General features: G+C 35.1%; 1 protein-coding gene across 1 annotated transcript in view; it reads right to left on the reverse strand.

Annotated features, from left to right (window-relative positions):
- CLASP2 (cytoplasmic linker associated protein 2) overlaps nucleotides 1-23066 on the reverse strand; it is a 152608-nt gene that overhangs the window by 62169 nt on the left and 67373 nt on the right. The window contains exons 18-25 of the mRNA XM_015561252.1: nucleotides 19908-19931; nucleotides 18182-18199; nucleotides 15898-15999; nucleotides 10173-10343; nucleotides 9649-9756; nucleotides 5271-5333; nucleotides 4227-4333; nucleotides 752-996 (exon numbers count right to left, since the gene is read on the reverse strand). Coding sequence (XP_015416738.1) covers nucleotides 752-996; nucleotides 4227-4333; nucleotides 5271-5333; nucleotides 9649-9756; nucleotides 10173-10343; nucleotides 15898-15999; nucleotides 18182-18199; nucleotides 19908-19931 — 838 coding nt within the window. The remainder of the gene's footprint in view (nucleotides 1-751; nucleotides 997-4226; nucleotides 4334-5270; nucleotides 5334-9648; nucleotides 9757-10172; nucleotides 10344-15897; nucleotides 16000-18181; nucleotides 18200-19907; nucleotides 19932-23066) is intronic.

Here is a 23066-nt window from a genome sequence, read left to right on the forward strand (position 1 = left end):
CTGCCAAACATATTTAATACAAAAGTCACAGAATGAACAGGAATGTATTGGTTTACAAAGTGTAACTCCCCAATCAGCTATCAGAATATCAGTCTCACCCTCACTGGTTTGGCTCAGTGGATATGCATTTAACCTGCAGACTCAAAGGTCCCAGGTTCGATTCCGGTCAAGGGCATGTACCTTGGTTGCGGGCACATCCCCAGTGGGGAGTGTGCAGGAGACAGCTGATAGATGTTTCTCTCTCATCGATGTTTCTAACTCTCTATCCCTCTCCCTTCCTCTCTGTAAACACACACACACAAAAAATATTTCTTTAAATAGAATAAGTGAATTTGAAAATTTCTTAGTATAATAGTACAGATTGTCCTAAAGGACTGAAGATTGGGAAAATATTTTAATACCACCTTCTAAATTCAGGACAAGTATGCTCCTATACCAGTATCTCTAAAGCAGTGGCTCTCAACCTTCCTAATGCTGCGACCCTTTAATACAGTTCCTCATGTTGTGGTGACCCCCAATTTCATTGTTAAAAATTGAACATAATTAAAGCACAGTGATTAATCACAAAAACAATATGTAATTATATATGTGTTTTCTGATGGTTTTAGGGCGACCCCTGTGCAAAGGTCGTTCAACCCCCAAAGGGGTTGCGACCCACAGGTTGAGAACCGCTGCTCAAAAGTGTTATAGAAACCAAAGTCAAGTCAAAAAGTGCTAAATAGGACAACTATTTTAAGATAACACAACTCACCTCAGTGTTCTCTGATTTTTCAGTAAGTTCTGCAGACCCAGAAGGCCTTCTTTCCTTTCTGACCAGTTGGAACTAGCACACCTATTGAGGACTTCTGCCACATCTTCAGTCTGCCTCATATACGTAGGAATACTACCATTTCGAGAACTGTAGGAGCGCTCTGAACAAGCACTAGACGCATCGCTGTTGGCATCATCATCTGAATGCATTCCATATGACTCATATCTTCTTCGAGCAGGTTTTTTCTGTTATATACATAAAGATTCTTATTAGGGGTAGCTAAAAGAACACTGGTATTTCACAATTTCCACTGATACAAAAGGACTGGTTTTTGTTTTAAAATCAGTACAAAGCATGCTGCTAAATATTTTAATGATATAATGTCAATATTTAGTTTTTCTTCAAAAACCATGTTTTAGAATTTAGTAGAAGATGAAATATTCTTTAACCATGGGAAGTGGTAGAAGCAGAATAACACTCTATCGAAGTTCAGATATGTAAGTGGGAAATGATAAAAAAAGAATGTGGGTTTTCCTTTTCTTTCTTCTTTTCTTGGAAAACCAAGGATTACCAAATCATAAATGAGCCAAAACTGTACTGGAAATCTGAGTTGGTAAGAAGAAAATATTACTTTTTTAAAGGATGAGGATGGATTAGGATATGGACAATAAATTAAAGAAAAACAACTCATGTAAAGTTCTATTTTTCCTATCTACATGTCTTCTACTCTTCTTTTACCTCCACTATCATTTCTCTTCCACTCCTTCTTCCCTTATACCCAACCCTCATGTCATCTTGAAAAGTAAAATACAAAAAATGATGAGAACCTGTTTTGCTTACTATTATTTTTAGTAGGCAAGCTCCTTGAGGGTCCTCTGTTTTCCCTACTGTGTCTATACCATCTATTTGAATAAATATGAAAAAGAATATTTAGATTCCTTTACATGTTTATTATTTAATATATGCAACTGCTAATTATACCTTGCATATCAAAAGTGAAATGAGAGAGTAGATAAATGAGATTTCCTTAGGAAAATTAAAAGCAAATCTTTATGTAATCTAATATCTGAAGATAGGCTGGTGAGAGGTGAAGACATTTCTACAAAACAGATTAAGCACTATTATTTAAAATAGTTCCAGATGGCTATAAATTCTCCAAATTCTAAAATCTAAAAGAAATATAATTTGAATCAAATTAAAAAATTATATAATGACATTTCCACCACTAAATGCTTCATATTAATTCAGAGATGCCAACTTAATTTAGAATAGCAGTAATGTGACATTTTCTGTGTCGAGCTCCAGGATCAGTTTTGTTAAAGATAATCAGTGTGAGTGACATCATCTATTTGTATGAAGTACTCAAGCTTAAAAGATGAGAACCCCAATATCTACCTATTCTTAATCATACATATAAAAAAAGACAGGATGTATGTCTAAAGATTTTATTACTTCTACTTGAAGTTTTTATAGAATACTATCATCTGTTAATGTGATAAAGGAAAGAAAAAGTAACGGTATCATAAGAGTTCATAAAGTAGCAATGTCTATACCTTAGTCCGCATGTCTCCTAAGAGCTGAGAGCAGTAAATTTTTAAAGAGAAAAATTAAAAATAATGAAGAACATTTTGCTACATAGCACAATGAAGTAGGAATACATAATGCTCATAATCAGAAACATTAAACTTTTTAATATATAGATACATAAGAACAGCTTATTAGCAGACTATATCTTTCATCTTACCAATAACTTTTAGTCCAAAAAAAAATATGTAAGCACAAAAATATTTCCTTAACCAGTTTCCCCAATTTAAGTCTTCTATTTGGATCCTTTTGTTATTTCCAAAGTTAACTTTATTCCTTTAATTTTTTCCAAGGTCCAAATTGAGTTTGGAATTCTTTTCCTAAAAACTGATAGTTATAACTGGAATACTATACTATGCAAATAATGGAAGTAGATAGAATCAATTTATTGGGATTTAGCTTTTAGCCCTGGTGGTTAAATATTCCCCATATAAGCCAAACACAAAATCTCAACACCTTAGTATTGTAAGGAATATTTCAAGAAAAACCTCTTTCAATTCATAAAATTTATGTGAGCAGAATTTAACTGGTAAATCATCTATTTAAAAAGAAACTAGAAAATATGAATTGAAAAATCATAAATTTAAAACATCTTCTGATTTAGTATCATCAGAACAAGACGTGATCAATATAGCCAATGCCCAAGAGAACCAAGTTCCTACCTAGTTACATTAATTTATTTAAAAATAATCAAATGGCGGAGATGAAAGGAAAAATTAAGCACATATAGATTGTCAGAGCAGAATTACATATATTACTACATTTATTACATTACAGTGATAACAAATATTTTTTTAAACTTGTTTTTAAAATATTTTTGGCAAAACTATGTTATATCAACACTGGTTAAGATTGAGGTATAGTTTTAAAAGGTACAATGTAATTTTTAATTTCAAAACAAAGATGAGGTCTTTTGTAAGTTTTGAGTATAAAACTGAGAAAGTGCTTCTCAAACATGGGATTAATATAATTTGAAAAAGGAAGTATCATACTGAATTGACTTGGGAAACTGGCAAAAGTCCATTATTTTCATTGTTTCAAATGACACTTTCTTCATAAGTTTATATGAGAAAAACAGCAGTGATACATGTACCGCAGTCTTATGAAAAAGTTTCATCTGTACATTATGTTTTTATTATTTATTTATTAAATATATTTTTATTTATCTCAGAGAGGAAGGGAGAGGGAGAGATAGAAACATCAATGATGAGAGAGAATCATTGATTGGCTACCTCCTGCACGCCCCACACCAGAGATTGAGCCCGCAACCCAGGCATATGCCCTTGACCGGAATCGAACCTGGGACCCGTCAGTCCTCAGGACGATACTCTATCCACTGAGTCAAACCGGCTAGGGCTGTACATTATGTTTTTAAAGCTCACTTATATGTGTCAAGCATAAAGAGCCAGAAAGATATATTAATTAAAATATATCTTTAAGTTGTACTTTCTCTCAGCTCTGAAAATACAAAAGTAAAAAACTAAACAAAATCCCACTCCAAGCTAAAACAATCTCCAAATACTCAAGGTTGACTTAGCCTTGAAATTATATGCTCACAGTGTATATATTCTGTCTGCCCTAACTCTGTGTATTACATAGTGCATAAAACACATCACCAGATTAGACATCAGTATTTATATATTTTTTTATCTTATAATTTTAGTATTTATATTTTTGATATCCTATCAATTACTATTGGCCATCATTTAATTTCTGACCAAATAAAGATCAAGAATTAATTATACTGCTTTTAACACTGCTCACATTTGATCTTCCTAGATTCAATCCACAAGAATTTTCCCACCTTCCTTCTGACTCTCTGGACTGGCTTACTCAGACATTAGTTTCATAATTAGAACATCTATAAAGATAAGAAAATAAAGAAAAGTACCAAGGCATCTGCTACTGCCTCCTCCACATCAGAACCTGTGTTCAGGACTCGCATGGCACTGACAGAAGCTGACAGTCGACTTGATTGGCTGATCCCATATCCTGGACCTAGTTCATCAAAAGAAAGAAAAAAGTTTTGAGAGAGTCATAAATGTAACAGTGTCAGGTTAGAAATTTTAATATCCTTAAGGGGGAAAAAAAAAAACCAATGGGGAAAGCATTTTAAAAGCAATACAATATTTTCTGGTACATATAGTTTTTGGTCAAAAAATGGTAAAGGCAATTAAAATTGCTGACAATCTGTAAAAACTAAATTTAAAGACCAGTAGTTACAATACATTCACAATCAGAAGGTGGAAGAAAGCATGGCTGGCCGACTAGGAGCTTACAAATCTGTAGCATTGTAATTAATCCAGCTTTTAGTCGGACCAATCTCCTCCACATTGGTGAGACTAGAACAAATGTCAATCCTCAAACCAATAATGATTATTAAATTCACTGAAGCCACACGAGGACTTTACAAGAGAAAAAACCCTCTAATTATTATCTCTTCTCCTTCAAGACAGGCTGAATTCATTCTACAACGAAGACATATCATTTGATATTTGTTAAGTACCTACTAATAAGTGCCTGACATTCTGAGGTATGTGAAGACAAACCAGATGGGTTCTCCCCCTTAATTACTTTCTATACCATCATGCACAATTAAAACACTTCATCCACCATTTTGGTTTTTTTTTTTAATGTACGAAGATGAGGTACATAACTGAGAACATAAAACAATTCTATATTTAAAATGACATAACTTAGATAATACAAAAGAAAAATGTCCATCTGCCAATGAAAAAAATGTTCAAATAAGGTTGCTAAAGGGGAAAAAATTACTTGGAGGAAAATAAAAATACCACAAATTATTTATTCTCCAACAAATTAAATTTAAATAAAAAACAAATTGATTTTAAAACATGAATATTATTCAATGGAAACTCAAAGGGACAAAAATCTGAAATGCACAGATGAGAGTGAAAATGTACTCATCCTTCACCTGAGGCCCCATACACATCGGGGGCGTAGAGGGCACCAGTAGATCTGGAATGGTGTCTGGAGGCTGGAATAACAGGACCATACAAACCTCATCTATTACCACAGAAACAAGGAATAGTGGCAGCACTACAGTCAGGCAAGGAGAGTTAGTTAACACTGGCATTACTTTTAAAAGTTAAGGGTCAGAATATTGCCAAACAGGGTAATTGAACATTAGCAACTGAACATCATCCTTGACACACAACAGATCTTACACCTAAGGGGACAGACAATCCCACAGGAGACAAAAAAAAGTAAGTATTCAAATGGAAGGAAATGTCAAAAGTACAAGCATGAAACAAAAAAATGAACACTGTAGTTTAAAAAAAAAACCACTATGGTAACTAGTAATCAATAATAATCCTATCTCCTCCAATCCTAAACCCAATGAAAGTTATTACTATTCTATTTTATAAATAGGTAAACTAAAGCATAGAGATTAATTAACCTGATCAAAGCTAAACAGTTGTATGTGATATACCTCAGTATCTTAACTCTTTCAAGGACTAGTATCTCACACTTACCATCTTCACATTGTTCAAAAGATAATATACATCATTTATGTTAACATAAACATTTTCCATATAGTTCATAAATTGTAAGTTCTACATTCAGTAGATTATTTAAATATTAAAGCACATTTGAGCATCAAAGAAAGAACATTACAAATTTAATAATAAAAAACCCTGGAAATGTGTGAAACATCTCCATGCCCTTATGGCATGTTTCTCTAAATCTAAATTTACCATATTTAAAATTTTAGATCCTAAAATCCACAAGATCACCATAAAGTCAATATTTTTCATACATGTAGAAACAAATAAGTCAGAAAAAAATTCATTTTGATATCTAACAAAATATATTACTTTTATTCTAAAAGTTACTCTTCTTCAGATACATTAATTAGAGCAGTTAAAATACTTTTGTTTCATAAATCACTCTCTCCTTTGCCACAGGAACTTAATGAATAAGAAAATCATAAAAAATATTGAGGAAAGGATTAAACAGAAATAATGCTGCACAAAATGCTTTAGTAAACCTTGAAAGATGATTCATTTATTGTTAGTAAACACATTCATATATAGTTTTTTAAAAATATATATTTTTTTATTAATTTCAGAGAGGAAAGGAGAGGAAGAGAAGATAGAAGCATCAATGATGGGAGAGGATCATTAATTGGCTGCCTCCCTACACACCCCTCACAGGGGATTGAACTCAAAACCCGGGCATGTGCCCTGACCGGGAATCGAACCAATGGTCTCTTGGTTCTTGGCTTTAATCTCAACCGCTGAGCTACACTGGCTGGGCATATATAGTTTTAATTTTACTCAATAGAAATAATTTCTATAATGGTGAGACAGAGTTGAATCAATATAGCAATGCCTAATGGATGAAAATCTCTGTAAAACTTTAAGTAATTAGTAGTTATTTGTTGGTGAAGATAACAGGGTAAGGGGCAGCACTCATGTGCTTGTCATAATTTAAGCCTTTCTTAGTTCTGGAAATAAATGGAAACTAAGGGTGCAAGTTCTGGGGAAGTTCAGCTTTGCTCAGCTCTGATTGATTTGTGATGTTTTAGGGCCCTCACACTGGCCATGTGCTACCACTGAATAAATGGCAAGCTATGGAATCCACCTGTTAAATGGCAATATGCAAGTTAGAGGCAACAAAAGAATTCACCAAATAAAATAAGGACAGCAGAATATAGGCAAATACAGCAGAAAATGGGAACGGGGGATAACCTCACCTCTGGGAATGCTACTCTTAAACCCTGTGTAACAAACAGGGCTTATCTGATACCTTTACTATGCAGTATCTATCTATCTATATAAAAGCCTAAGTGACCTTTATGACCGAATGACTGGTCGCTATGATGTGCAGTGACCACCAGAGGGCAGATACTCAATGCAGGAGTTGCTCCCTGGAAGTCAGTGCACTCCCACAGCCAACTTCCCGCAACCGCTCCCCGCTGCCAGCCAACCTCCTGTGGCCCATCTCCCCCCAGCCGGCCAGCCTTCCGTGGCTCCTCCCCCCGGCTGGCTGGCCAACCTCCCCTGGTACCTCCCCCTGGCTTGCCAGCCTCCCGATAGGCCTCAATCACCGGTTAGGCAGAGGGACCCTACCTATGCATGAATTTGTGCATTGGGCCTCAAGTCTAAAATAATAAAAGCATAATATGCTAATTACAGGATGAAGGGAGGGAATAAAAAGGCAGGGAGGGAAGGAAGGAGGGAGAGAGTTAGAGAGAGTAGAACATTGATGTGAGAGACACATCGATTGGTTGCCTCCTGCATGCACCCCATCTGGGGCTGGGGATTGAACTTGCAACCCAAGTACATGCCCTTGCCCAGGAACTGAACCCACAACACTTTGGTGTATGGGCCAATGCTCTAACCACTGAACATACAGAGGCGGGGCAACGTTTGTTTTTTAAATTAATTAATTAATTAATTGTTGGTTGTAAATTTCCTTTACTCTCTATTATACAGATTTTAAAAGTACAGACACATGTTTTTGTTTCTTCTTATCTTGTGTTTCCTAAGAATACTGCAGTATTATCATTATACAAATGCAGGTGTTAGACCATTAAAAAAATCTAAGATCCTAGAGCAGTGATGGTGAACCTTTTGAGCTCGGTGTGTCAGCATTTTGAAAAACCCTAACTTAACTCTGGTGCTGTGTCACATATAGAAATTTTTTGATATTTGGAACCATAGTAAAACAAAGACACACACACACACATATATATTTTATTGATGTTTTACAGAGAGGGAGAGGGATAGAGAGTTAGAAACATCGATGAGAGAGAAGCATCGATCAGCTGCCTCCTGCGCACCCCCTACTGGGGATGTGCCTGCAACCAAGGTACATGCCCTTGACCGGAATCGAACCTGGGACCCTTGAGTCCGCAGGCTGATGCTCTATCCAGTGAGCCAAACCAGCCAGGGCAAGACTTATATTTTTGATATTTATTTATATATTTAAATGCCATTTAACAAAGAAAAATCAACCAAAAAAATGAGTTCGCGTGTCACCTCTGACACACGTCATAGGTTCGCCATCACTGTCCTAGCGCCTAACAGAACTATTTCTAGGTGAGCAATTAGAGCCTCAGGGGAAGAGGTGCAGGAGCAGCAACACTGGTGGCAGGCACTTCTCTGAGAGGTTTTTCATACATTCTCTCATTTACAGTATTTTATAAACAATCCTGAGTACACACTACAAATTATGTAGTTTTACAGATGAGGACACCCAAGTATAGAAAAGTTACAGAACTGGGGTAAGAACTTAGGCCATCTGGCACTAGAATATATGCTCTTAACCCAATACCCACTCTATTTCCTTCAATTCTTGAAGGTGGCACGCTTACTTTATATAAATGTATAATTTATTTTACTTCTTAATGTATGTGTGTATATATGTGCACACACACAGATACTCCACAGACTAAAACTATTGCATATGAATTAAAAATATCTCTGGCAATATACAGAAAGGGAAACTCTTTGGCACCTGGGACACTTGGCTAAACAACAAAGATTAAGGATATATCTGTCTGTGTCCCCAGCTCAATGGGGTTTTCTAGGTCAGTAAAGGACAATCTAGTGATATATTTGAGCCACAGAAATCCTAAAGAGTTTCAGTGAAAAATATTCTGCCTTTCCATTATTTTAAAATACTAAAGGCTTAAAAAAAGCATTTAACATTTTTATAACTGAGGTAAATATAATGTTACATGGTATTATAATCAAGGTTATAATATAATCTCTATAATGAGGGACAGATAGGTTCTATAGCAGTGACATGACATGAGCCACATAATATACAGGAAATGACAAACTGGAAAATACTATAAAAATGTTAATTCTGCCCATTTTAATGGGTAGTTCATATATTATTCTGCAGCACTCTTCCCAGTAACCACAGTCAAATGTCTAAGTTGAAATGTTAATATTTCTGCTGAAAAGGACAAAAGTACTCAAACAGTTCATATTTCAGTTGAGAGTACATATCTAAATGTTATATTTAAATTTTATGGGTTTATTTGTTAAGAAAAATACTGAATTCAATATTCTGTAGTTTAAATCTGTGTGATATTTACTAGATTATAAAGACAATTTGTTTATACAATGTCTAACTTGCTCATTTAAGGTAAACAAACGTCAAAGGAAAATGTCCCAAATACAAAATTTCCTCCCGATTCCTCAAAAAAGGAGAAATGAGATAGAGGTGAAGATACAGTCGATACAGAAAGCTAAACCCAAGCTTACGCTGCAGTTATCACATGGTGATAGCAACAAGGGGAAAGCAGTGCACCTCACACCTGCCCAAACACTTACCGAGGGGCTGGAAAGAGCGGACAGGACTTGTGTCCCGGCTGCTCTCCCGACTGGCCTCTCGGCTGCAGCCTTGGCTCACACTCGGTCGAGGGATACGACTGCTTCGGGCTGGTCCGAGCATCAGCAGCATTCAGAAAGGAGGAAACGGAAGACAGAATTTGTGTTTTGGATATTTTGGTTTTATTTTTATTTCTTGAAAACTGATCAATAACTTAAGTTTTTCTAAGGTTGGGAAGAAGTTAACTCTTCCTAGAAATGAAGGATTACCAGAAATACGGTTAAATTTCTTGAATACAGTCCTCTAACTTGTTTTAGATTGGAAGGGTAAAATAATAGTTTAGTAATTACATAAATTATACTTTTAAGATAAACTATCTAATTCAATTTATAACCTATATTTCATTTTGCCTTGGATTTTAAGTTGTTTTCCTTTAACTTAAAAGTGACTAATCAGTCTTCAATGCTACCAAAACCTGAAACAAAGAAGAAATAAAAAGTCCCAAGTCTCACATAGAAATTCTTACCCACTGAGAGTCTAGATGGACTAGCCTCCCTGCTACAGCCCTGGCTCCGTGGTATCTTGCTTCTCTTCTGTGCGGAGGCTGAATTGACCAGGACTCTCTGAACACCAGAGCTCACAGTGGAGAGGGCTGTTGTGGTCAGAACTCTTCCTGGAGATCCAGACCGGCTGCCAGCTGAACAAACACACATACAAACGTGAAGATGTGAATTCCAAGAGAACTTGGGAAAGGATAAAAATTTAAGAAATACACCTGAGAACACTGTGCTAGTATTGTAACTAAGTGCAAAGGAAATGGAATGAACAAGATTTATATATGACCATAACCTATGGGAAAAAAACATATACTACAAATACTTAAACTGAATGGTCAATCATGTGAAATATACTTTAAATTTGGGGGGTACAAGATACCATCTATGTTTGATAAGGACAACAGTATTATGATTTTCAGAACACAAATAGTATAAAAAATTTCCAAAGAAATAACTTTCAGGCAATACATTTCATATGGCTAAAGCCATATATTGAAAGGGAAAAAATTAATAATCTGTCACTGCTATTGTTTTTGTTGAAAATATAATAAAAACTTGCTTTATGTTAAGTTGTCCTGCTTGAGAATGCCTCTGAATGGGTATAACAAAGTTATTTTTAAAATTTTTACAAAATTAAATTTTAAATGTTTACAAAATTGGCCAACTGAAAAGAAACTTGCTATTTGCCTTTAAATAGCAAAGGGATCTTGCGTGGCCACAATCAAATGTAGAAGTACTGAGGGTAGAATAGGACTAAAAGGCAAATGTCAAAGAAGTCAGACCCTTTCCAACCTGGTGATATTCAGTCTTGACAGGAACAGGATATGTGGTCGGGGAAATAGAGAAGGAGGTAAATAAAATCTCAGAGATTAAGGCAAGGGTTTAAAAAAAACTTAAGAAACATGTTTTAAAACTAGAATTGCCTGGGTTAACTTTTCGGGGGATGAGCTCCTTGTGAAAACATTTTATATCTGCATTGACTAGATAACTGCAAGATATAATGTGACTCTAGATTCTGAATGGTAGATAGTAACATAGAGAAGTTAAAACTGCACACAAATAAATCTTCATGAAAGTAACATTTCCCTTTTGTTGGCATTACTTCTCCTAACCAACAGGGCAGTCACTGCTCACCTTGTGCAATTTTACCCAATCACACTTCATTTCCAAGGAGCAGAGATTAAAGACTCAAATGCCAATGAGATGAGCAGGATGTCAATGAGAGCACAGTGCTGAGTGTAAGGCAGGGAGTGGTGATTTTTTAGTGCCAGCCAGCTGTCTTGAGGTGATACTGGCCAGGTTTGGGAATTTAAAAATTAAAGCTTTAAAATTTCCAGGTTTTTATCATGATGTGTAGTAGACCAAATAATACATGAATGGAGACAGGCGGGATGTGGTCCATGGGCTGCTGATCTGTGACCCTTGCTATAGTTTTCTTGGCTTTGTCTTACTGAATACAATATAAACATATGCTTAATTTCTAAACTTTACCGGCATACCATATGAAATATAACTTCCACTGATTATAGCAATACTGTAAAACAAAGTAGTGTTTCTAATGAAATTAATGACTTAACTATTTGAGTAGAAGAAATTCTAAACAGAATTATTTCATGATGTTCCAGGTGAAGAATCTTTAAATCAGATTTCTTTAAGTTATAACCTTCGGTATACTCACAAGGCACCTATTTCTCCATGCAGTGTCTAAACTAAACATACACACCAAAACATCCAAACACCCAACATGCCACAAACTCACAATGCAACATAAGCTGATGGAATATTTTATGGGAACACTTGCAACAATATAAAAAGTGGACGTAATGAACTGAACATGTGCAATATGGTATTCAGTTAAAACTAATATAAGTTTAGAGGTAGAGGTATTTGTAGGAGACTAGAGAATTCCTTGAAGTGTGGGTCTATTCAGCAGACAGCAAACATACAGTATAGAAGGAGAGTAACCACTCCACCTATTCCACATATTATTTGGAATTTATCCAAATAATACAACAGTGATAACTGCAGTGCCTATGACTCATTTGGAATTATTTATACTTAGAAGAAAATATCAAGGCTCTTTCCCCAGCAAGAACCACCAAGGCTAATTATTTCTAAGAAAACCACAGAGTGATGACAAGGGGCATGATGTACCTAGGAAATATCAAACTACTAGAAAATACTCTAATTTGTAAAACTTAAAAATGGATGCCTAATTTCTCTGCGCTGCCTAACGTATTCAAACTACCATTTTACATTGTCATGAGATATTTTCAAAGCATTACTAAATCTCCTTTGCTTCTGAATGTTTATACCTGTGGGGTTAACTTGGATAATTTTTAAAATCCAGGGTTTTGGTAATAAAAGACAGGCCAAGGAAAAATCGTAATGGGCAATATTGCTCCAAACTAATGGGCTATTATGTTACAAATTTCTGCTGAATAGAACCCATTCTTGATAATGAAAGTAGGTGATCAAACAATAGATGGACACATAGAGTCTACAGATTCTTACCACCAATGGTATTAGCAGATTGTGATCCTGAACAAGTGTAAAGGCAGAATTAGGGTAAGGGTTATAATCCATGTTGAGGGGAAGAGCAGATTTAAAGCGGATGGCAGATGGAAATAAGAAAGCTTTAGTCAGTTCTTAAAAAATAAAAAGCCCTAAAGCAAAAAAACAAAACAAGAAAACAAAACAACCCCAATATCCCAAAACCACAGATGTCTGTAACAAAAGCAGGTACATTTAGTAGTTTTTGCAGCTGGTAAGCTGAAATAGGACACTCATGTACAAAGCAGATGAAATGAAGTTGCAAAAATAAATATAAGTTCTTCAGCTTTTCTTCTGATGGCCTAAAATCTAAATAATTAAATGTTTAAGTTTTTATTACTTAAACATTTAATTTTAAACTATAGGCAAAGAAGAACTACATCATCTTATAGCTGAAGAAAAATTACAAGAAAAAGCTACACAATTTATCTTTCGTAAGACACACAGAATAAAACAAATGGCAGAGAGTGGGTTGGGGCAGGGAGACAAAGTTTCTGACAGGCTGTACAATCATTTGTACACAACCAGTCACTACCAACAACAAAAACAAAAAGACACAATCCTTACATAAATATAAATCTGGAAGTCTCCAACTTGGTCTGCTTTTATTTATTTTGGTTAACCATCAGAACACACCTGCTTTGATCCAAGAGTTGTTGTATTTTTTAATGACGACATAAAAATATGGAAATACCATGCAAACTCTAATGAATTATTCTACAACAAAGTGAGATGGGTATCACAGCAATAATTCTGTAAACATATTATAAGGAAACTTGCATCAAATTCTATAGGGCCACAATATCTTTTTTCAAGAGGATTTGGAATGGAACATATAGTCATTCAAATAAATAAGCAAGCAAAAACTTCTCCAACATGATTTAAACCTAAGTATAGTAAAAATGTCTTCTAGTTTTAAAATCCTACTTAGGTCTAAAAGCCTATCATTACGTTCTCACTCTTTAGGAAAGATTTTGAAGTATTGTGGATTAGGGTTTTGAAGTTAAAAAAAAATTGCTACATTCTACTGAAGTAGTTAAAATACACCTAAAAGTGAGGTCCTTAAGTAATGTATTAAAAATCCATACACAAAGCACTTTGAATCTCTATTGTGAGTTCAGTCTTTAAACCTCACATTTTCAAACTTCACCATTATTTACTTCTTTGTTTCCTGAAGGCCACAGAATAACACAGTATAGAAGTACCCAACAGGAGTATAAAATTAAGTTGACACGAGATTATGAATAACAAATTTTATTAGCTAAAAAATATAGTACTTACTCTGGGCCCAGGCACTGTCTTAAGTGTATTAAATGTACTACATATCATTTAATCCTCACAACAATCCTATGAGAATATCCTCTTTATTTTACAGATGAGTATACGAAAATACAACTTAAAAAAATCTGGAGGGGCCATGATTCAAATCTGGGCAGTATGGTGCTAGAGTCTGTGATTTTTACCCCAATATATATTTATTGATTTCAGAGAGGAAGGAAGAGGGAGAGAGAGAGAGAAACATCAATGATGAGAGAGAATCATTGACTGGCTGCCTCCAGCACTCCCCCCTACTGGGGATCGAGCTTGCAACCCAGGCATGTGCCCTTGACTGGAATCAAACCCGGGACCTTTTAGTCCGCCGGCCGATGCTCTATCCAGTGAGCCAAATCAGCTAGGGCTCTGTGATTTAAATAAATAATTCTCAAACTTTTTTGTAATACAAATTACTTGGTGATCTTATTATAGACTGAACTGAATATGGCATGAGAGTGTGCATTCCTAACAAGTTCCTGGTGAGGCTGATGCTGGTCTGGGCAGACATTGGAGTATCAAGGTTCTAAACTACCGTGGCACACTGCTAAAGATTAAGTTCCTTTAAAAAATTATTCCAAAAACACACAAGGTCAGGGAAGACTGTGATATTATTCATTCCTAATTGGCTAGAAGAGCCCTTACCCAGAAGGCATTTGCCATTTTTTCTATTTGTAAAATTTGTAATTTTACTGAGCATGTCTGCTTATTTTTAGGACTCTTGTTGAGTGCTCCCACCGTTACTCTGCCTGGATTTTTGGCTTTGGAAGGAGGAGGAGAGAGAATCTGCTAGGTAGAATTATCTATTCACCACCCTGGCCTTCTCCAAGCCCAGCTATCTTTTCTTTGGTTCCAAGATTCAGGAATCAAGTTAAAAAGGAGACAAAATAGGGCTTATCTTGATAAATCACTTAAGCAACATGGAAGATAGTTAAATCTATTCCTTTCCAAAATAGCCTGTATGTATAACCCCAGAATGACTTTCCTAGAAAAAAAAATTTCTAGAAATAAGTGCTAATGAAAATCTTTTGATAAAGGAGGAATGGGAACAAGCTGCTTTAAGTTAATAATGCCATAAGTTTATGTGTTACTGTTCTGGAACATGTAGAAATGGATCATTCATTTTACCTAGGCCTCAAAATTGTGCTTTTTAACAACTGGCCTGATAGAGAAGCTCAGCTTCCAATAAAATAGCAAAAATATAAATATTAAATTTAATAAGAAATATAACAGAACCGGTCATTTTAATTTGTTTCCTCACTATGAATCAGTTTATAGCTGCCAAAAATGCTAACTATATTCTAATAGATTTTTGGGGCAAATATGAAGATACCATGTATCTGTCCTTGAATAGCATTAGCTACATGCAACCAGATTAGATGTTACTACATGGCAATTATTTTGCCTCTAAAAAGCACAATTTTCCACATTTGCAAGTTTCTGAGTAAACTGTCAAAACTTTAATATTAAGAGATCTGTGTTACTTAAAATATCTGCATGCAAAAGTTTATACAGCAGATGAAGTTTTTCTTTCTAAGTGGCAGATATTAATGATGCAGCCCTAATAACACACCAAAGACAAGACAACACCCACTCAAAAAAATTCCAAAACATGCACAACAACTGACCCAAAACATTGAAAAAAAATACCTTCATTTTTGTCAGGTGATGATGAACCTAAAGTATAGAACAAGAACTCAGTATGTGGCTTGTCTTTTTAAAATTAGCTTTGTCTTTATCCACTGGTCAATGTCCTAATACAGTAATATATAAGCAACACACTTATCATAACATATTACAAATATAGGAAAACTGATAGGCAATACATACGCTGTGACTGAGACACCATTTTTGTTCGACTTCTTCCTCTAGAATCTGTCTTGGCATTTCCTATGCCAGCAAGTGGTGCTGAAAGCTTCGCTCTCACCCGACCTAAGAAATAAAATTTTTTACATAAATAAAGGCAGGTTTGTATAATAATATTTAGTAACGAGGGGGGGGAAATCTCACTAAAATTTTCTAATTGAGTGTGGTTTCCAAGTATTCTTAAATTCTGTAATAATAGAGTCATCACTTACAGGTTATACTTCTCTTAAAATTTTAAAAATACATACTGTTTTTTATATGTTCCACCAAAAGCTAAATTTCCATCAAGGATAAGAGTAAAATCAAACTAAAAGATTTCTATTCTTAGTTTGATTAGTCCAGTAGAATTATAACTAAGAAAGTTACCATAGACATTCTATTTGTTTCTTAATTTGGTAATTCCAACTCTAAAATTTCAGTATCTGTGACATTTATTCTCAAGTCTAGAGTATATTAAATAAAGGAACAACAACCCAAACAATTCATTTAACTGAAAATATACTTCTTCTAAAGGGATTTGAAAGAACATCTTACTAGGTAAAATATTTAATCCTGTTATCCTGTGCTAAACATCAGATTACTACAGAGGGATATGGATGTGTTTACCACTGTCTTCCCCCAAGCAACCAATCTATAATAATAAAAGCGTAATATGCTAATTAGACCAGACAGCCGAATGACCTTCTTGACGACCTTCTGGACTAAGCCGGGGCTGCAAGGGCCAAGGCAGCGGAGACTGGGAGGGCCAAGCCCCTTGCACGAATTTCGTGCATCAGGCCTCTAGTTTCATTTATAAAATGATTTGAGAAGTAACTATCACACAAAAGTTGGCAACTTTCTCAACACATTTCTTTCTCTACCTCTTAATTGTACTCCATTCTCCTCTATGAGACTCATCCCCTCCACAAAACCAAGCCAAAATATCTATCTCTGGAGCTCTTAAACCAAAAGAGATGATGCTTATTAAAGCAGGTACTTGGGTCTTCTTAAGATATAGTTTCAACCACTATCAAAGCAGAACCAATACCAAACAATCACAAAGAAGGGCTCAGAATCTCTTTTATTAAAAGGTACAATTTGTAGGGCAATCACAATATACTGCCTAGCCTGATATGACTATATAGAGTCATGGAAAATAACCGGAATAGTAAGGAGAAATTACAAAATTAAGATAAGAGAGTAAGAATTGGAAATAAAACAAAAGCAAAACCAGAAGTATAGTTGGTAGAGTCCTGTACTCTATCAACTTCTTCAAGGTTCCATAAAAAAGCCCATAGTTTAGGCCTTTCACCCTTTTAGAGTCTGTTTAGAGTTGGATACAATGTTCTCCTGACTAAGAAATAAAACAGAAAGATAAAATTATTATTTTTGAAATAGAGAATTTATCCAATATAACGAAGAAATTAGGATAAGTTAAGTATTGGTACTACATTCTAAATTACAATGACACAGTGCCAGAAACCATTTTTATAAAGAATTCCAACTTAAAACATAAAATATGAAAAGATTTCAAATATATCTGAGTAAATATGAGAAAAAGAACAAGTTAAATCTATTTGGTTTTGTATCACAAGACAGTGTCACATCCATGTCAAACTTAGGAAAAAGAAAATGTGTATCCAATCAGCGATTTAATAAGACAGACTTTATGTAGAATAAATATAAAAATTGAATTTTTCCTGCTCTACAAATTAAAAAGCAATAAATATTAATTTTTAAGCTGGCTCAGTAAAATAAAATATATCTAGCAAGTTTTTTGTACTCTCAAATTCAAATCACATATGTAATTCCCCAGTAACTAATTAAAAAACAAAGATACATTTAAAAGCTGATGATATTTAAACTCCAATAAAGCAATGGTACATGCTTCCCCAAAGTATAAGTGGTTGGCATACATTAAAAAAACATAAACACAAAAAACAAAAGAAAAGCATTACTGTCACTATGGAAACAAATGGAACTGTGTGCTAACTTTATACTAGATATTATTAAACATGTTAAGCAATTATGTTTTTCCAGCATGAGATGATCGAAGATACAAAGCAAAACTCTGGGATGAAGAATTAAAAAAAAAAATCCACATACATAACTAACACAACCAAGCATAAAATGTAGAAGTTACCACAGCTGGCAAATAATATAGATTTGCAAAGAAATTAGCCTATTTTAGTTTTTAATATTTAATTCCTATTGATGAAAATATTAATATAGAGGTATGTGTGTTACTAGCAAAATGCATAATTCTTACCATCTTCGGATGCTGTTCCTAAATAAGAGAAATAAAACAATAACATTTCAACAAATTCTGCCAATGCTAATTGTTAAGACCTACTTTGTGACTCCCACCCAAAACTAAAATGAAAGGATAAAAACAAAACCTCCTCCTCTAATAGTCTTCAGTTAAGGTTCATTTTGACAAAGAACAAAAATTGAGGTAACCTAATGACTCACAGCACAAAAAGGTTAAAACTAGGCAATTGTAAATGGCAAAATTCCATAACGTAAACTTTTTTCCTGCTGTATTTCATACTCAAAATTTGAAATGATGAAGAAAATCAGGAAAATTAATCACTCAAGAAAGATGCAAATGTCATTATTTCCCTTTGAAATGAAGATTTTCATATCTTTCCAGAGTAAGAATATTTTCGGTGCATCTTCAAAGTTAGTCCACAAGAGAACTAGAAACGCTAACTGACAAACATAGGAACCAAATCCACGACCTAGGCCTCATTAACCCAGTATTGTCACCAAAGCATTATAAAGGCTTATCAATTCATCAGCTATTTACTCAACATTTATGTTTGCTCCCTAAGATGTCAATGAAAATGAGCAAAAATGACCAAACACAAGTATCATAGCTCACTACTACTAAAGGGCAATAACAGATGTCTCTCTGTGTATATAGATATTTTTTAAAATATAGGATTGAGCATCAGTGAGAGTAACACATCACATAACAAGTGTTTTGTCAAATAGGCTGTTTCTGACCCAAACAGGAAAATATTTTATCTGAAAAGAATGATTTGTTTTTAAAGGATCCATAATATCTCAGTGATAGAAGTCATATAAAGGGTTTGATGGACTTTCATTTCATTCAAAAAATTTTAAAAATTTATGAAATATATTAAACATTAGAGAAGCATAGAGACTAATATAAGTAACACTCATGTGCCCAATACATGATTAAATGTTCCATTTCTTCAGAATGAAAGATATATCAATTTCAGAGACTATGTAAAAATTGACAGAAAAATACAGTTCTCCATTTTTCCTAGATCTCATACTGTGACTTAGAGATTCAATATTTTCTTACAACCTCTTTCATAGAACTCAAATTCCTAGGTAACATGAAGGTACCTAATGCAGTGAAGGGAAAGTGTGGACAAAATACTGCCTATTAATAGACAAAAAAACACCTCCCAGATAAAAAAAACTACTATATTGAACCAAGTAACAAAAAATCATTTGAATAATGATTTAAAGGCAAAGCTTAAAGTCAAGTTTTGATTAAATGTTAGTTTAAAAGTCACTCTTGAAAAGATAGCATCTGTAACTTGCATTTTATATTCATAAATAAGCAACTGAATCTGAAAAACATGTCATTTGTTTCTCTGTATCAGAGTTAGTAAACGAAAGAACGGAATCAAATAACTTATGAGATTCCTTTCTATTCTTCTAAGTCTGATATATCAGAGAAAAACTTAAGAAATCAAGATTATTACTAAGAGCTCAAGTAAAAACATTTAAGATAACCGATTTAACTTATAACAAACAGTAATCTAGTATTTGGGTAGACTGGGAAACCCAAAATGGATATGCCTAGCCTAAAATAAAACCAAAACATCGTGTAGGCAATTTCACATTAAGATTGCTGCTAAATAAGCAGTCTATTTTCAGAAATGAAGAAAATAAAGATATTAAATAGAATCTAAGAACCATAAAAATCTTTAGTAATAGAATCAGGGAGTTCTTACCATCCATCTTGTCAGAAGTATCCTCTATGATGAAAAAGCAAGTAAAGAACAGAGGAAAACTTAGTATATTAGAGAAAATGAATATATAAGACCCAGAAAACATTACTTTTAAGAAGACAGAATTCATAGCATAGACATATATATGTGAAGCTTGTTTTCAACTAAAACATTACGTAGGTTCCTACGTAGCTAGAGACAGTAACAACAACAACAACAAAAACCTATGAGTCTGATTTTTACTAGCCTAGAGAGAGAAGTTGGTGAAGCCCATGTCCTAATCTTGGACCCTTGCCATCATCAGGCAAACCCTCTGCTCTTGTCTGTTGAGTTTCTTCTAATCAGAGTCCCACCTTGCCTTGCTTATTCTTTTCCTCTGTAGCCTACAGGAAACCAAAAATTTTACTCTTAAGCTCTCTCATCATTATCTTACCTAGTGCCTGTTGCTCCCCCACCCCCCACAACCCCAATCCTTTCTTAGAACTCTCAGGCCCTATAAAACCTTAAGTCTGGATAAAACTACTTCATGTTTTTACTCCACTACTTGAGGTGCCCAACAGAGAAAATCACAAAACCATGAAATCATGCAGACTAGCACTATAAAAACTGGGATTATTATCAGGCTTTGTGTCTGTACAGGAAAGTATCAAGTTTGAGTTGATCTTAAGAATCTTATGGGACAGGCCTTTGGGAACTTTGTTCTGGATGCACCCTATAACAATGAAAGGTTATTCTGTGTGCAAGATGAGGGGTGGAGGGAGGAATACTAGGTCTTAAGCCAGCTTCCCTGGGCAGAAACACGGGGAATATGTTCCTGCTTTTTACTGCTGGAGGAAGGAGCACTTATGTGCAGCCCCTCATCTTCACCTCTGGGAGGGAGAACTTTGAAAGGCTACCCGATGAGTCTTTTTCCTTGCTGATCCTGCTACATGTCCTTTCACTGTAATAAACCTCAGCCATGACTACAACTGCCCCTGAGTCCTGTGAATCCTTCTATCAAGTGCCCAAATATGGGTGGCTGTCGGGAGTCCAGAATGCCCACTACTTGTGCTCCCTCAATGGCTATTCCAAAACTCAGGCACTTCTCGGACACCCTGCTTTTTATTAGCACATGATCCTGACTCTGACTCCCAGGCGTCAACACAACCACCTCCTGGATGACACTTTTCTTAATATCCACTCCCCAACACCCAAATACATCTGAAACCACCACCTTCATTTCCTTCCCTTCTACACCAGCGAAACTGGTGGCCCTTCCACATCCAAGGTGAACTTCACAGCTATGCTCTATACTCCCATTCCTCAGGCCTTTCATGAAATTTTGGTCATAAATTATTTCCTCTCATCCTTGCATTGTTAACTTCGTCTCTCTACTGACTCTACCATTTAGGATACAAACATATTAACTCCTCTGATCTTAAGAAACAAAAAGTTCATTAACATTTTTTATTTTATTTTGTTATTTTTTCCAGTGATTTTTAGAGAAAATGGAAGGGAGGGAGGGAGGGGAAGAGAGAGAGAGAGAGATGGATGAGGCAAAGAGAGAGAAGGAGGGTGGAAATGGAGGGAGGGAGGGGGAGAGAGAGAGAGAAAAAGAGAGAAACATGGATTGGTTGCCTCCCATAGGCACCCCTACCCATGATGGGGATCAAACCTGTAATCCAGGTATGTGCCCTTGACTGGGAATCACACCCAAAATCCTGCTGTGCTCAGGCCGATGCTCTAAACACTTAGCAACACTGGCCAGGGCCATTTTTTCTTTTTTTTTAAAGCTAATTACCTTTAACTACAAAAATTCCCCACAATGTTCTTTCAGTGCTTATCAAGCACAGCAAAAATTTAGATTCTTCTCCCAACTTCTTCCACAATTAACTGAAATCTGACTCCTGTCCACATGACACCAACAAAACCACTTATTTTCTCTTCCATTTTAGCAATTCCATAAACTCAGTTGTTGAGAACAAATATTCATAAATATGCATACATATATAAAGGCTTCCTTAACATAAATTATTGTCTCCCATGGCACCAAGCTTTCCTCTTCAGGATCAAGTTTTAAAGGGTAAACTCCAAAACACTCCTAATATTCCTAGTTTCCAAAGGATTTGGTACTTTAGTGGAAGAAAAAACCAAGAGCCACAGGAAACGAGTTCATTGTCCCTATGAACCTGGGTCAGATGAAGAAAAGAGAATAGAGGATAGGATACCTTTCCCTTATTTAATGAAGCAAACATGCAATTCAAACTTTAAAGAACCAAAAGAAACAAATTAAGTCAATTCTCATGGCATTATTCTAGGCTTTCTTATGAAAGAAACGTTACAAATTAGCTTTCTATTTAACATTAAAACATTTCAAATATAATATTTTTGTGGTATTACAATGACTAGATATTAAATGTATTTTATTTTGAAGAGTTAGGATGAATAAGTTTATTTTTATTTGTTTTCCAGTTTTTTTCCCACTTAAAAGATTAAAATGTAATTCATGTACTATAAATTTCACACTTTCATAGTATACAAGTCAGTGTTTTTTAATACACTCACAAGGTTATACAACCCCCATTACTACCTAATTCCAGGACAGTTTCATTACTCCAAGAAGAACTCAGTCCCATTAGGAGTCACTCCCTATAGCCCTGACTCCCAGTCCATAGCAACAACAAATTTACTTTCATTTTCTGTGGAACCACCAAATCGGGGGTATCAGGATGACAATCCAACCAACAGACCTACCCAGCCAGAGAGGAAGGCTCCAATCTTAACTTTCTTGTTATATTTACAGGTCTTTCAATTTGCATTTGTTTGATTACAACTGAGATTCAACATTTGTTTTGGTGTTTTGGAGGCCAATTTTGATACATGATTTTCTTGATATATGTAGAATGTTTTTTCTCTAAAAATAAGTTCAGGTGTTTCTCATAGGTAAGCATGGGGCAAAAACTTTTAAAAAATATATATATTTTATTGACTTTTCAGAGAGGAAGGGAGAGGGAGAGAGAGTTAGAAACATCAATGAGAGAAACATCGATCAGCTGCCTCCTGCACACTCCCTACTGGGTATGTGCCCGCAACCAAGGTACATGCCCTTGACCGGAATCGAACCTGGGATCCTTGGGTCCGCAGGCCGACGCTCTATCCCCTGAGCCAAACTGGTTAGGGCAA

This window comes from Myotis davidii, unplaced genomic scaffold, assembly GCF_000327345.1.
Source record: "Myotis davidii unplaced genomic scaffold, ASM32734v1 scaffold395, whole genome shotgun sequence".
NCBI lineage: Eukaryota > Metazoa > Chordata > Mammalia > Chiroptera > Vespertilionidae > Myotis > Myotis davidii.